Source organism: Sorex fumeus, unplaced genomic scaffold, assembly GCF_029834395.1.
Source record: "Sorex fumeus unplaced genomic scaffold, SorFum_2.1 ptg000128l, whole genome shotgun sequence".
In the NCBI taxonomy this organism is placed as follows: domain Eukaryota; kingdom Metazoa; phylum Chordata; class Mammalia; order Eulipotyphla; family Soricidae; genus Sorex; species Sorex fumeus.
Window position 1 is genome coordinate 2065958 of NW_026606185.1, and position 13057 is coordinate 2079014.

General features: G+C 50.9%; 1 protein-coding gene across 1 annotated transcript in view; it reads right to left on the reverse strand.

Moving 5' to 3' along the window:
- RECQL5 (RecQ like helicase 5) overlaps positions 1–13057 on the reverse strand; it is a 32654-nt gene that overhangs the window by 14626 nt on the left and 4971 nt on the right. Inside the window, exons 4-7 of the mRNA XM_056138052.1 lie at positions 12751–12856; positions 12158–12269; positions 10521–10683; positions 1880–1959 (exon numbers count right to left, since the gene is read on the reverse strand). Of these exons, the coding sequence (XP_055994027.1) occupies positions 1880–1959; positions 10521–10683; positions 12158–12269; positions 12751–12856 (461 nt within the window). The remainder of the gene's footprint in view (positions 1–1879; positions 1960–10520; positions 10684–12157; positions 12270–12750; positions 12857–13057) is intronic.

Sequence of the window (13057 nt, forward strand, 5' to 3'; positions counted from 1 at the left end):
GCGCCCCCTCTCCAAAGCCCTGTGACAATCTGCAAATACATGGTTTTCCCGGGGCTCTGATGGGCGTCTGTCTTCCTCACTGGACAGTCCGCCTAGGAAGTGGGGACAGGCCCCTGGGCTCACCACTGTCCCCCCAGGGCCAATATGCCTGGCACGGCACCCCTGTCAACACCGAGGAAACGAACGAACAGAAGAGGCAGGGCTGCGGATCCAGCCCAGAGATCCCAGGAGGGGGCACAGAGCCCCGCTCGGAGCAGCACGAGCCTCTGGGCCAGAGGCAGCCTCCCACCTAACTACACTCAGATAAAAGCGCCACTGTGAACAAACAGCCCTCCTTCCCCAATACACTCAGGGAACCGTGGGCCCACCCCCATCACATGGACCCCACTGACTTCCTTGCTGGTCCCAGAGACGCCCAGGCACAGCTCACGATCTCCCATGCTTCCAGACCCGGCAACTCTGTGTGGAAAAGTACCCGCGTTGATTGTCACCCTGCCTTGGAGCAGTGGGTCCACATCTGCCTGGAAAAGGCAAGTTGTAGAAAAAGGGCAAATGTCGGGGGTGGGGGGAAAGGGCATCCCCACATACTGGGCGCCATTTGTGCAATTGAGAAATTTTCCCTTAGGGCTAGAAAGATAGCACAGCGGGTAAGGCGCTTGCCCTGCATGCAGCTGACCTGGGTTCGATGCCCAGCACCACATAGGCAAGGGTCTCCTGAGCCTTGCCAGAAATGGTCCAAGTGTAGAGCCAGGAGTAACCCTGAGCGTCACTGGGTGTAGCCTTAAAATAAACTTAAAAAAAAATTAAAAAAGAAAGACACTTTCTCTTTTCCTCAAAGAGCAGTTCTGAAGGCAGCTACATGGCAGTGCCCCAGGGTATACCAGGGCCTCATGCCCTGGTATCTGGTCCTTTCCACAGCAAATGGAGAGGAGAGGAAGAGAGGGCTCCACCCCTGGGCCCCTGCCCTGGCAGGACTGAGGAAAAAAGGCAGTCACATTTCCCTCGAGCCCTACAGACTGATCCCAGACAAGACCCCAGCAGAACCGCTGGCAACAGAGGGGACTGACAATCATATTATAAGGACTTGGCTCAAGAATCCTGGAAGATCTGACTTAACAACATGCTGCATTCAGGCCCAAGACGGGTTTGGGGGGCCATGGTGGTAGGTCCAGTACTGTGGACGAATCCATGGGCTCCTGAGAAAGGAGGCTGTGGGCGGGAGGATGCCTCAGTCCAGGAGCCACTTCCTGGTGATGGAATGAATGGTGGGGAGGAGGCGGGTGTGGCAAAACGAAGTAAATAAGAACCCCTGGTTTCTACAGCAGAGTCCCCAACACCTGCCCAATGTCACTTCTTTGCCCTCACACGAGCAGGTGCCTCTGAGAATGGCCTGAGGCTGTGAGCCTAGACCCCTATTCTGGGCGTGATAAAGTCTGAGCCTCTGCTGGCTGGTACCCTGAGGGCCTGTCACAGATGCCCAGGACTTCGTGCCTGCATTGGAACCTCACACAGTACTCAGTGCTGATCAGGCCCAGTCCCTGCCCTGCCCCAGTCTGCTGGCCTTCATCCACTCGCAGGGCCTTAGGCCCAGAAAGCAAAGTGGGTTCCAGGAGGTGGTTCTGCGCATGTTCATCATCCCTGCCCACTAGACTCTCAGACCAGGTCCGGGATGACTGATCATGGGAGGTTCAGACAAGTCACACGCGGACGCCAGTCATACCATGGCATGAGTGCTCCCCCTGCTGGGGTTTCTGAGGCATAGGCAGGAAGCGGGAGGCCTTCCTACCTCCACTCCTCCAGCAGCCTTGGGGAAGCAGGGGTGCTGGGGTTGGCTAACACTCTCAAACAATTCACTATGCAAACAGAATCAGACACTCACCCCGATTCTTCACAGAAGGCCACCAGGGCCTCGAAGGCCAGCACAGAAGCTTTGTCAGATGGTTTGTTCCCCCTCTTTTCCTGGTGACAAAAATAAACACACAAAAAAACAGCCAATTAGCAAGAGTCCCAGTGGGCCTCCCTTGCACCCCAAAAATGCTGAGGGAGAAAAATGAGAAATGGCAAAACCAATTAGATATCAGGATCCCAAAACCTGGCCACACAACAGAATCCCTGGGACTACATGGAATGTACGACTGAATGTTCTGAAAATGGACCTTCTGGGAGCTGGTTCCTTAAAAAGTTGCTTAGGAACAGGCCAGAGAGATGGTACAGTGTTTGCCTTACACATGGCTGACCTAAGTTTGATTCTCAGCATCCCATATGGTCCCCTGAGCCCACCAGGAATGATCCCTACGTGCAGAGTTAGGAGTAAGCCTGAGCGCTACCAGATGTGACTTAAAAAAAAAAAAAGTTGGCTGAGGAGAGGTAGTGCAGCAGGCTGCTTGCTTGCATGTGGAAACCTCATTTCTATCGCTGGTACCCCATATGCTTCCCCCAGCATCACCAGGGTGACCCCTGAGCAGAGAGCCAGTAGTCAGCCAGAGCACTGCTGGGTGTGGTGCCCCCCACCATCCTCAAAGAGTTTTTCAGGGAGGTCTCCAATGCCCATGGAATGGCCCTGGGGAGCCTGTAGGGTGTGATCTAAGTCAACAGTGAACGCATGTGCGTGTGCACATGGGAGCTCACACATGAGACAGCGCCACGGTCATGGCCATGCGCCACGGGTGTATAAGGGCGTGCACCAAAGACAAACCAGTCACTTCTGAGCAGTAGCACTGTAAGTTAGCTGCCTCTTAGGTGCATCTGTTAAAATGTCTCTTTAAAAAATGTGTGCTCATACCACTCCTGGGAATATATCCCAGAGAGGCAAAAAAGTATAGTCGAAGTGACATCTGCAATTGTTTGTTTATTGCAGCACTCTTTACAATAGCCAGAATCTGGAAAAAACCTGAGTGCCCGAGAACAGATGACTGGTTAAAGAAACTTTGGTACATTTACACAATGGAGTACTATGTAGCTATGAGAAAAGATGAAGTCATGAAATTTACATACAAATGGTACTACATGGAAAGTATCATGTTTACGCGAAATGAGTCAGAAAGAGCGGGATAGACACAGAAAGACTGCATTCATCTGGGGAACATAAAGCAACAAAATGGGAGATTAACACCCAGGAGTGGCTGAGATTAGTACCAGGAATTTTGTTCCATGACTTGGAGGCCAGCCACATGTGCTAGGGGAAAAGGAAGCTCAGATAGAGAAGAGAGCACCAAATAAAGGGTGTTGGGAGGATCCTCCCAGGGTGGGAGAAGCATGCTGAAAGTAGACTATAGACCAAACACGATTGTCACTCAATGCCTCTCTTGCAAAACACAGGACCCAAAATAAGAGAGAGAGAACAAGGGGGAATGCCCTGCCACAGAGGCAGGGTGGGATGGGGGAGATGGGGGCGTGGGAGAGATGCTGGAACCCATGGTGGTGGAGGATGGGCGCTGGTGGAGGGATGGATACTTGATCACTGTATAACTGAAACCCAAACACAAAAATTTGTAAGTCTATAACTGTACCTCATGGTGTTTCACTAATAAAAAAATTTTTTTTAAAAAAAAGGTATGCTCCCTGAAACAAACCGAAACAAAATGCTCATGTGGCTGAGATCTCATTGGGATAGGAGTATGCTGGGGTATCTGAGACAAAGTGCTTCTGTGGTCCAGCAGTGCCAGGGGCCACCAGGGATACTACCTGGCAGTTCCAAGGCTCAGGACTGGGGCACGGCTTATTCAAGGCAGGTACTTAAGCCCTAAGCCATCTAGATGATTCCCCAGATCATGAGACTAAAAGACTACAGGAAAGTGGGGCTTGGGGGGGATGGAGAACAGGCTTTGTACATGGGAACCCAGAGTCCCAGCATCAGCTGCTCTGCTGAGCACTGCTGGGACAAACTCCTGAACACCGATCTGGGTGTAGCCTCCAAACAAAAACAAATAAATACTATGGGAAAGTCGAGAAAATAGAGCAGACAATGATCTGAGGTCATCTGAGATCTGCCACGTCACTACCTTTCGGGAAGGCGAGTCACCCACTTCCAACACAAGCAGGCCAAACAGCAGCTGTGCCCCGCTCTCCCAGAGTTCATGCCACAGTTGCTGGCCGAAGAGTGACTTTCCTATTGACAGCGCTGCCCAGAGCAAAACCCTCTGAAGACACTTTCCCACGTCCTGCAATCAATTCCCTTTCTGGTACAGCTTCACCTTCCTTGAAGCTAATGGCTGTTTCAAGAAGCTAATGCCTCTTTTCCTCATTGATTTAAAGTTTAGTGTCTCCTTAATCTGCTCCCAACCGTTCTTTTATTCCTTTTTTTTTTTTTTTTTGCTTTTTAGTCACACCCGGGATTACTCCTGACAGTGCTCGGGAGACCATATGGGATACTGGGGCTCAAACCCGGGTTGGCCGTGTGCAAGGCAAATGCCCTACCTTCTGTACTACTGTTCCGGCCCCCAGGACAGATTCTTGAGTGCACAGTCAGGAGTAAACCTTGAGCACCACCAGGTGTACCCCTTATAACAAAAAAGAAATGCAACTACTATTGCTTCAGCCCTGCTCCCTACTGTTCTAACAAAAACAAAACAAAACAAAACAACTCGCTTCAGAAGGGGGCCCAGACTTATCTTCCAGTCCTGAGAGATAACAGCCTGGTGCTTAGAACTCTTTCCCACACACTAAATATGATCATATGATTGGGCTGGAGCAACAGTACTGAGGGGAGGGCACCTGCCTGCCCGCAGCCAACCCGGGCTCAATCCCTGGCACCACATGTTCCCCAAGTCATGCCAGGAGTGATCCTTGAACAAAGAGCCAGGATTAAGCCCTGGTGTGCCTCCCAAAACCAACCATATGTACCCATATGTACGTATAATCACAACTTCAAATCCCTGATGTCCCATATGTATAGAGTCTGTTTACCCACCATAACTTGTAGATAAGAGCGTGTGTATAACCAGCAACTAAAGGACTGCAAATAAAGGACAGAAATACAGATGCAGGTTTCCACTTTCAAAACTTCCTTCCTGGAGCCTTCTATAGTCCCAGATCAGACTGGACCGCTGTGCTCGGCCAGGTCTCAGACCTAGGGACTTTCCTGGGACAGTCCCTTTGCCTGGCCCCTGCGACAGAGACCATCCTTTGTAGCAATAGGAAGTTGTTTGAAACCTTGTATGTGGACTCTTTCCTACATTCACACTTAGCCGGAGAGAACATTCTAGAACATTCTGAATTGGAAGGCATTTGCAGCACTACAGTCTCCTCACTGGTCTGACAGAAAGAAGACTAAGGTTCTGCCAGCTCCCAGGCCTTCATGTCTCTGGAAGCTTTCTGGAGCCTCTCTTTCCCTAGAAAAATCTTGAATATCTTATTGAGGAACGTAGTGTGAATTCATGCAATTCCATTGTTAGCAGGTTTGGGTTTGGGGCTTTTTGTTTCTGTTGATGCTTAGGAATGATTCCTGACTCTACACTCAGGAATTATTCCCAGCAGTGCTCTGGGGACCATATGGGATGCTGGAAATTGAATTGGGGCAACTGGGTGCAAGGTAAGTGTCCTACCCACTATACTATTGCTCCAACCCCCTGTGTTACTAGGTCTTAAATAAACACCTATACCTATCACCTTGTCAAAATGCTTTCCTTGTTTAACTTAGATTTCAGGTGAAAGACATGAATGAAGCATGCCCAAGTTACTCTGGGTTCCTCACGTTCTTTGTTTGGTTTTGGACCATATCTAGTGCTTCTCAGGGTTACTTCTGGCTTGGACTCAGGAATCACTCCTGGCAGTGCTCAGGGGACTGTTTGGGATGCCGGGGATTGAGCCTAAGTCACACACAAGGCAAATGCACTACCCACTGTGCTACTACTCTCGAGCCCTGGACTCTTGTATTTGGAAGTTTAATAGGTGCGGGGTTGAAGAGATAGTACAGAGGTTAAGGATTTTTTTTTCTTTTTGGGTCACACCCAGCGATGTACAGGAATTACTCCTTTCTTTGCATTGAGGAATTACTCCTGGCGGTGCTCGAGGGATCATTGAGATGCTGGGAATCAAACCCGGGACAGCCACATGCAAGGCAAACGCACTCCCCACTGTACTATCGCTCCAGTCCCAGTACAGGGGTTAAGAAGCTGGCCTTCCATGTGGCTGAACCTGGTTCGATTCTCGGCACCACAAAGGGTCCCTCATCTCCAAGCTCAGCCGAGTGTGACTCAACCCTGCTCCCCTCAAAAAGAACCCATAGATGTTGCTAGATTGCTTTCCCCTTCCCGCAAAAGGATGTAATACTTCATTTTCCTTTAGGCAAAGTACAGGCTTTTTCCTCCACATGCTCACTTGCAACAAATGGGTCTTAGAGCTCTTTTACATACCTGTCAAATAATTTCAATTTGATTTGCATTTCTCTGATTACTACTCAATCTGCCCAGCCCTGGACATGCCAGATGGGTAAGCTTTTCTGAGAATCTGCTTTTTATAGACTTTGCTTTTCATATCTTTAGGTTTTCTTTTTCTGTCAACTGATAAAAAATAGGCTCCTTAAAATCTTTCAATTGTGTCTACCTTATATGTTTTTATCTACCTTATATGTTTTGGAGGTACAGGGATCAAACCCAGGTCTTCCACATGCAAAGCATGTGCTTTACCACTGAGCTACATCCCCAGCCTCTATTGTAAATGTTTTTTTCTCTATCACTTATCTATCAATGTTGTTTATGCTCCTTTTGCAATTAGGCAGTTCTGGGTTGTTTGTTTGTTTGCAGTGGGAGTTACATCTGTGGTGCTTAAGATTTACACCTGGCTGAGCCCAGAGATCATTCCTGGCAGTACTGGGGGACCGTATGCAGTTCCAGGGTTCAAATGGGGCCAGTCGAGTACAAGCTAGGTACCTCACCCCTGTACTAACTCGGGCTCCTTTAATCATGTTATCTTTCGCTGTTATTTTTTTTTCATGGGTTTGTAATTTATAGAAATACAAGCATTTTTATAATCAATTTGGGGACAGGGCCTCCCAAACACAAAGGCCCAACTGGTGATTCCAGCCTGTGTTCAGTGCGAGAGGTGGAGAATGCCATGCTGCTCAAGCATGTGGAGTTTGGGGGTCTCCAGGGCTGTACCCAGTGAAGTTTGGGGGACTATGCGGTGCCAGGGATCTTTCCAGGGCCGGGTGCATGTAAAGCATGAGCCTTAATCGCTGTGCTACCTCTCTGGTCCTTGAAGTGTTTACTTAAGGAAAAGAGAAAGTGTGGAGCTGGAAAGATAGTACAGCAAGTAGGGTCCATGCCTTGCATGCAGCTGATCCAGGTTTGATCTCCAACACCCCATATGGTGCCCCAAGCCCCACCAGGAGTGATCCTTGAATGCAGAGCCAGGAGTGAGTCCTGAACACTGCCAGGTGTGGCCCAGAAATTAAAACAAGAACAAAAATGAAAAAAAGGAAAAGAGAAAGTAGCTAGGACATTAATTCCAAGGAACAAATCCTTCTGCTAAGCTGACTGGCTCCCTCAAGCAATAGACACTCACACATTCTGGCACCTGGGTCCTGCAGCGGGTCTGGGATTGTACAGAACAGATCCCAAGGGCTCCTAAGTGGGCTCTGAGGGGTAGGCAGGTGCCCCTCACCGTCCTTCCCTCTAACTGGTTCTGGGCACACACTTTACCTATAAATTTTAAGATTCTCCTTCCACTAAAACTCTGCTGGGAGTTCAAACAGAACTTCATGAAATATTCATATTTGCCTTTCAGAGGGAATAACTGTGTCACATGTTTTCACTCAGTTTTGATACCTATTCTGTGCCTATTTTGTGAAGATTCCATGCTCTTGGTTAGTTTGGTCTTTGTGCGGGTGGGATGCTGGGAGGGAACTTGGGGCATCATAAGTGTGCAGTATGTGCCCACCTCTGAGCCACATTTCTGGCCAGGCTCCTTTCAGGCAGTGGATTTTTTTTCTTTTCTTTTTGGGTCACACCCGGCGATGCTCAGGTCAGGGGTTACTCCTGGCTCTGCACTCAGGAATCACTCCTGACAGTATTGGGGGACCACATGGGATGCTGGGAATCGAACCCAGGTCGGCCGCGTGCAAGGCAAACGACCTCCCCGCTGTGCTATTGCTCCAGCCCCCAGACAGTGAATCTTGACCAGAGACAGAGAACAGGGGTTAAGGCTCTTGTCTTACATGTAGCTCACTTTGGTACAATCCCTGGCATTGTGTATGGTGGTCTGGGCAACACCCAGAATGAGCCCCTAAGCACAGGGTCAGAAGCAGCACTTGAGCACTGTCAGGTATGGCCCCCAAACTGGGGGAAGGGGAGAGTTGGTTCTTTTCTGGGGAATGCGGGTAGTTGGGACACACATGGCAGCACTCGTGGGTCATTCCCAGTGATGCTCAGGGAACCATGCACTGCCGGGGGTTAACGTGGGGCTCCAGTCCACTGCATTGTCTCCCTACCCGTTCCTTGCCATACAGTCACCGTTTCCTTTCCCAGCTTGTTCTTCGAACATGTTATGCTTTGGGGGATTTATTCAGGCTGGTTCTTGTGGATCAGTGTTTCCCCAAAGGGGAGACAGCGGGTACCAAAGGGACTGGAAGAACCCAGGGGAGCGAGTAGCTTCGCATACAATCTGGGGGACACTTTGGACTTGCTCAAAGGCAGGCATGGGGTGGACAGCTAAGGGGCAATTCTTCTGAAGCAGAGGAATACTTAATTTGGAATCCTCTGTTGTGGGGATGCTGGGACAGAACCCCGGCCTCACCCTTGCAAGGCACATACTAATCCCAGGCTAGAGGGTGTCCCTGTCAATAGCTCCAGGCCAGTGTTTCTCAATCAGGGTCATACCTCCCCAAACTGCAGGCCCTAGGGTAATCCAAGGGGAACATGGGCGAGAATCATGTATACGGTGGGGGCACACAGCGTGAAACTAGGCAAACAGCCACGATGAGGTGGGCAGAGGAAGGAAAGCAGGTCTAGAATCTCTGTCTTGGCTGGTGCTGGGGTACGACTCACCCTGTCCAAGCTGAGTGCGTGCACAGGAGACTTGGCCTGTGTGATGTGAAGCAGATGCCTGTGACCCTCCCAGAGGGCTAAGGGACTGCCAGGGCAGCGGTGGCACCATCCCGACCACCCGGGGCACCATCCCACATCCTTCCCGACCAGGGCCTTGAATCGCTGTGCTGACTGGATACCTGCACTCCTGCTCTCTGGGCAAGGGCGGCTCAGACTGGCTCAGCAGGAAGTGGGTGCTCCAGCCTAGCTGCTGTACTTGGACCCGCATCTCCTCATGGGGTACTTGGCACACCCCTTGCCACGTCTCACTACACAGAAACACTCCTTTTGAATCAAGTCCCAGATCCTGTCTTCCTTTATGAATTCTACTTTTCTCAATTTGGGAGTGGGTTGGAGGGGGAGTCTGGGCCACACCTGGCCGAGCTCAGGGGCCACTGCAGTCTCCAAGCTAGTGGCTGATTCTGGCAGAGCTCAGGGATCACTGCAGGCTCCAGGCTAGGGGCTGATTCTGGCCGTGCTCAGGAAGGGCCATGTTGTGCCAGGGATTGAATTTTCCCTGAGCCACGAGCAGGAAAAGTGCCTTAACCCCTGAGCTGTCTCTCCGACGCTGTAATTTCCACTTTCCAAACCTTGACAGTTCTTCCTTCCCTCAATCACAAAATACCCACCCCCAACCCCATTTTAGTTTTTAGGGGTCTTCACTCCACCTATAATACATGATGTGAGGTGTATGATATGTGGTAGAAATTAAATTTTACCTCTTTTTCAGCACCAATTAAATTTCGTAGTAGTTTTTCCTTTTTCTGTTGGTTTACTACATTACCTTTCACAACTATGTAACCGTATTCCCTTATTTATTTAGAGCTATGTCTAGATCTCTACAATGGCATATAACCAGTCAGGGAAAAAATGAAACTAACTCAGAGACTAAAATCAAAGAACTTACATGGGAAATTGCTATGTCCCAATGCCAATTTAAAAAAGGATTCCGGTGGAGTTCATGCCCAATTCAATCAGCTAATCAGTGGCTGAATAAATAGTAGTACTCCTACATTAAAAAAAAATAATAATAAAATAAAAGGGATTCCGGGCCAGAGTGATAGGACAGCAGGTAGGGCACGTACTTGCCTTGTATGCGGCTGATTCAGTTCAATCCCTGGCACCATGCAGGGGCCCATGAATGATCCCTGAGCACCAGGAACAGCGACTGGGTGGGTGTCTTAATGTGGCTCACCTGGGTTCAATCCCTGGCATCCCATATGGTCCCCCAAGCCCCACCAGGAGTTGATTCCTGGGCTCAGTGCCAGGAGTAATCCCTGAGCATGCTGGGTGTAGCTGGGGGGAAAAATAGGATTCTACTTGATTATGAAAAATGACATGAGCACAAAAGATCATTAAGATAACTACAAAGAAAAAGAAAGGCCTAACGCAGTTTGTCAAGTTCCAATCCACCAACACACCGGCCCCTGCTGTTTCCCCCAGGCCGGGAGCACCCCCCCAAGTCTACAGAGCTCCACCTGCCCTCTGAGAACGTACCTGGAGTTTCGCTACTTCCTTCCTGATGAGGAAGCTGACTTGGTCCCTGTCACTCCTGGAGTAATAGAGACGGCACCACGAGGGCTGCCCGTCCCTGCCTGCCCGGCCCGACTCCTGGTAGTAACCAGCCATGGATTTGGCGATGTTCCAGTGGGCCACAAACCTGCAGGATGCAAGGGGAGACACAGTGTGAGAGGAGGTAGAAAGCTGATGGCAGGAAACACTGCGAGGGTTCCAACAGCAGGCCTCCCTGCCAAGGCCAGCCCAGGGACTAAGGAGGACAATTATGGCACATATGCGAAACCCAAACTAAAAAGAAACACACAGCTAGAGGCCAGGGGACAACTGAACTGGAAGACTAATAGTTTTGTCTTTTGATTAAAAAACCAACAGTTTTTGTTTGGGGGCCACAGCCTGCGATGCTCTGGGGTTACTCCTGACTCTGCATTCAGGGATCACTCCTGGTGGTGCTGCAGGCAGGGAACCCATGGGATGCTGAGAATCGAACCTGGGCTAGCAGCGCACAAAGCAAACACCCACCCTGCTATTCGAGCTCTTGAGCCCTGGACCTGGTACTTTCTGAGCCAGAGATATAGCACATAGAAGAGTGTTTGCCTTACATGTAAGCAAGCCAGGTTTGGTCCCTGGCACCCTACATGATCGCCTAAGCCCACCAGGAGTGATTCCTGAGTGCAGAGTCAGGAGTAACTCATGAACACTGCTGGGTGTGGCCTCAAATTACCCCCACAACCCCCTCCCCCGAATAAGTAAAGTAAAGTAAAGGCCCTCCCGTTGATCATCGATTTACTCGAGCGGGCCCAGTAATGTCTCCATTGGAGACTTTGTTGTTACTGTGTCTGGCATATCGAATATGTCACAGGGAGCTTGCCAGGCTCTGCTGTGCGGGCGAGATACTCTCGGTAGCTTGCCGGGCTCTCCGAGAGGGGCAGAGGAATCGAACTCGGGTCGGCCATGTTGGCTGCGTGCAAGGCAAACGCCCTACCGCTGTGCTATCGCTCCAGCCCCCCACCCCCCCCGAATAAAATAAAGCAAAAACTTTCAGGTCCAGGAGGCAGAGGACTCACTGGGCCAGAATGGGTCCACTGGGGGTGAGCCCCAGGTTTGATGCCTGGCTCTGTATGGTCCCCACTGACCCTGTGTGGTCTCTACTGCAGGGTTGGGAGATAGGGTCCCGTTGCCCCTTCTAGATGGTTCGGGTTGTTCAGCACCCAGGCCCTGGACCAAGCCCAGCAATGCTCAGGGCTACTCCCTGCTCTGTACTCGGGGTGAAGGACCGTGTTGCATTGGGTGAGAGCACAGGTCTCCCGCATGCAAGCCTATGCTCAGTCCTTTGGGTGTCTCTCTGGCTCCTATCCCTTCTCGACTGTCTGTGAGCAGTCCCAGGGGCTGATGGGAACAAGCCCTCTGACTGGAAGTGGTGTAGGATGGCTGCTTCATCCTCCTCGACAGAGCTGTCTGCTCAGATGCCCCTAAACTTGCTGGGGAAACTGAGCCTCGGGGACAGCCAGGAGCAGAGTGCAGCCTTGGGGCTCACCCACAGCCACTTTCTCCTCTGACGGAGGGTGCCCACACACTCCATCCCTGCCAAGAAGAGAAGATGGGGACCCCCAGCATACCTGACATTGGCTTTATCCACTCCCATCCCGAAGCTAATGGTGGCGACAATCACAGGGACCTTCTCCTCCATCCACTCATTCTGCACCAGCGTCCTTTCTGAAGCCTTCAACCCTGCAGAGGACAGAGAGGGGTGAAGAACTTGTTTCCATTGTGGGAGGTGTCTACTGGGGCTTGACACTGTGCTGGGTGCTGAACAACCCGAACCCCACCAAAGCCATCCCTCACCACTGCTGGACCCTGCGCCAGGTCTGTACCCTTGCTGGGGATAAGGCGGCTTCCACAGACCCAGCTGTGTGGGCATAGAGCATTTAGCAAGAGAGCCAGGACAGAAGACCTCCAAAGCCTGGGTTCATCCTAGACCAACAATACTCAAGCTAGGAAAGCCGCCTCTCTATTCCCAAGGTGAGAGCATGGATTCAGGAGTCACAAGCTCAGTTTAGACCTTGGTCTCATGAATTCCTTTCTTGTGGCTACTAAGGCGCTCACTTGAGCTCTGCCTGGGCATCTGGAACAAGATGGTGCGTTCTGAATATTTGGGAATCATCAGGGACACTAGCAGGATGGGAGAGAAGAGGGCCCGGGCACCACCTACCTGCATGGTATGCCTTGGCATTCACACCCCTGTAACTGAGCTCTATGGCCAGCTGTTCGCAGGCCTCTCGGGTTCGGCAGTAGACAATGCCACAGCCGGCCAACACCTGCGAGGGGAGAGACAGGAGAAAACCAGGGTTGAGAGCAAGAGAAGGTTCTATCTATGACGCCACTCTGCAACCCCAGCACCCGTCTCCTCCAAGGCAGAACACCCAGCAGGGCTGCCCCTTCCTGCAAAGCCTGACCAAAGCAGCTCAATACCCACCATAACTGAGCAGGGGCCCCTGCTCCCATGCCAGACACTTAGA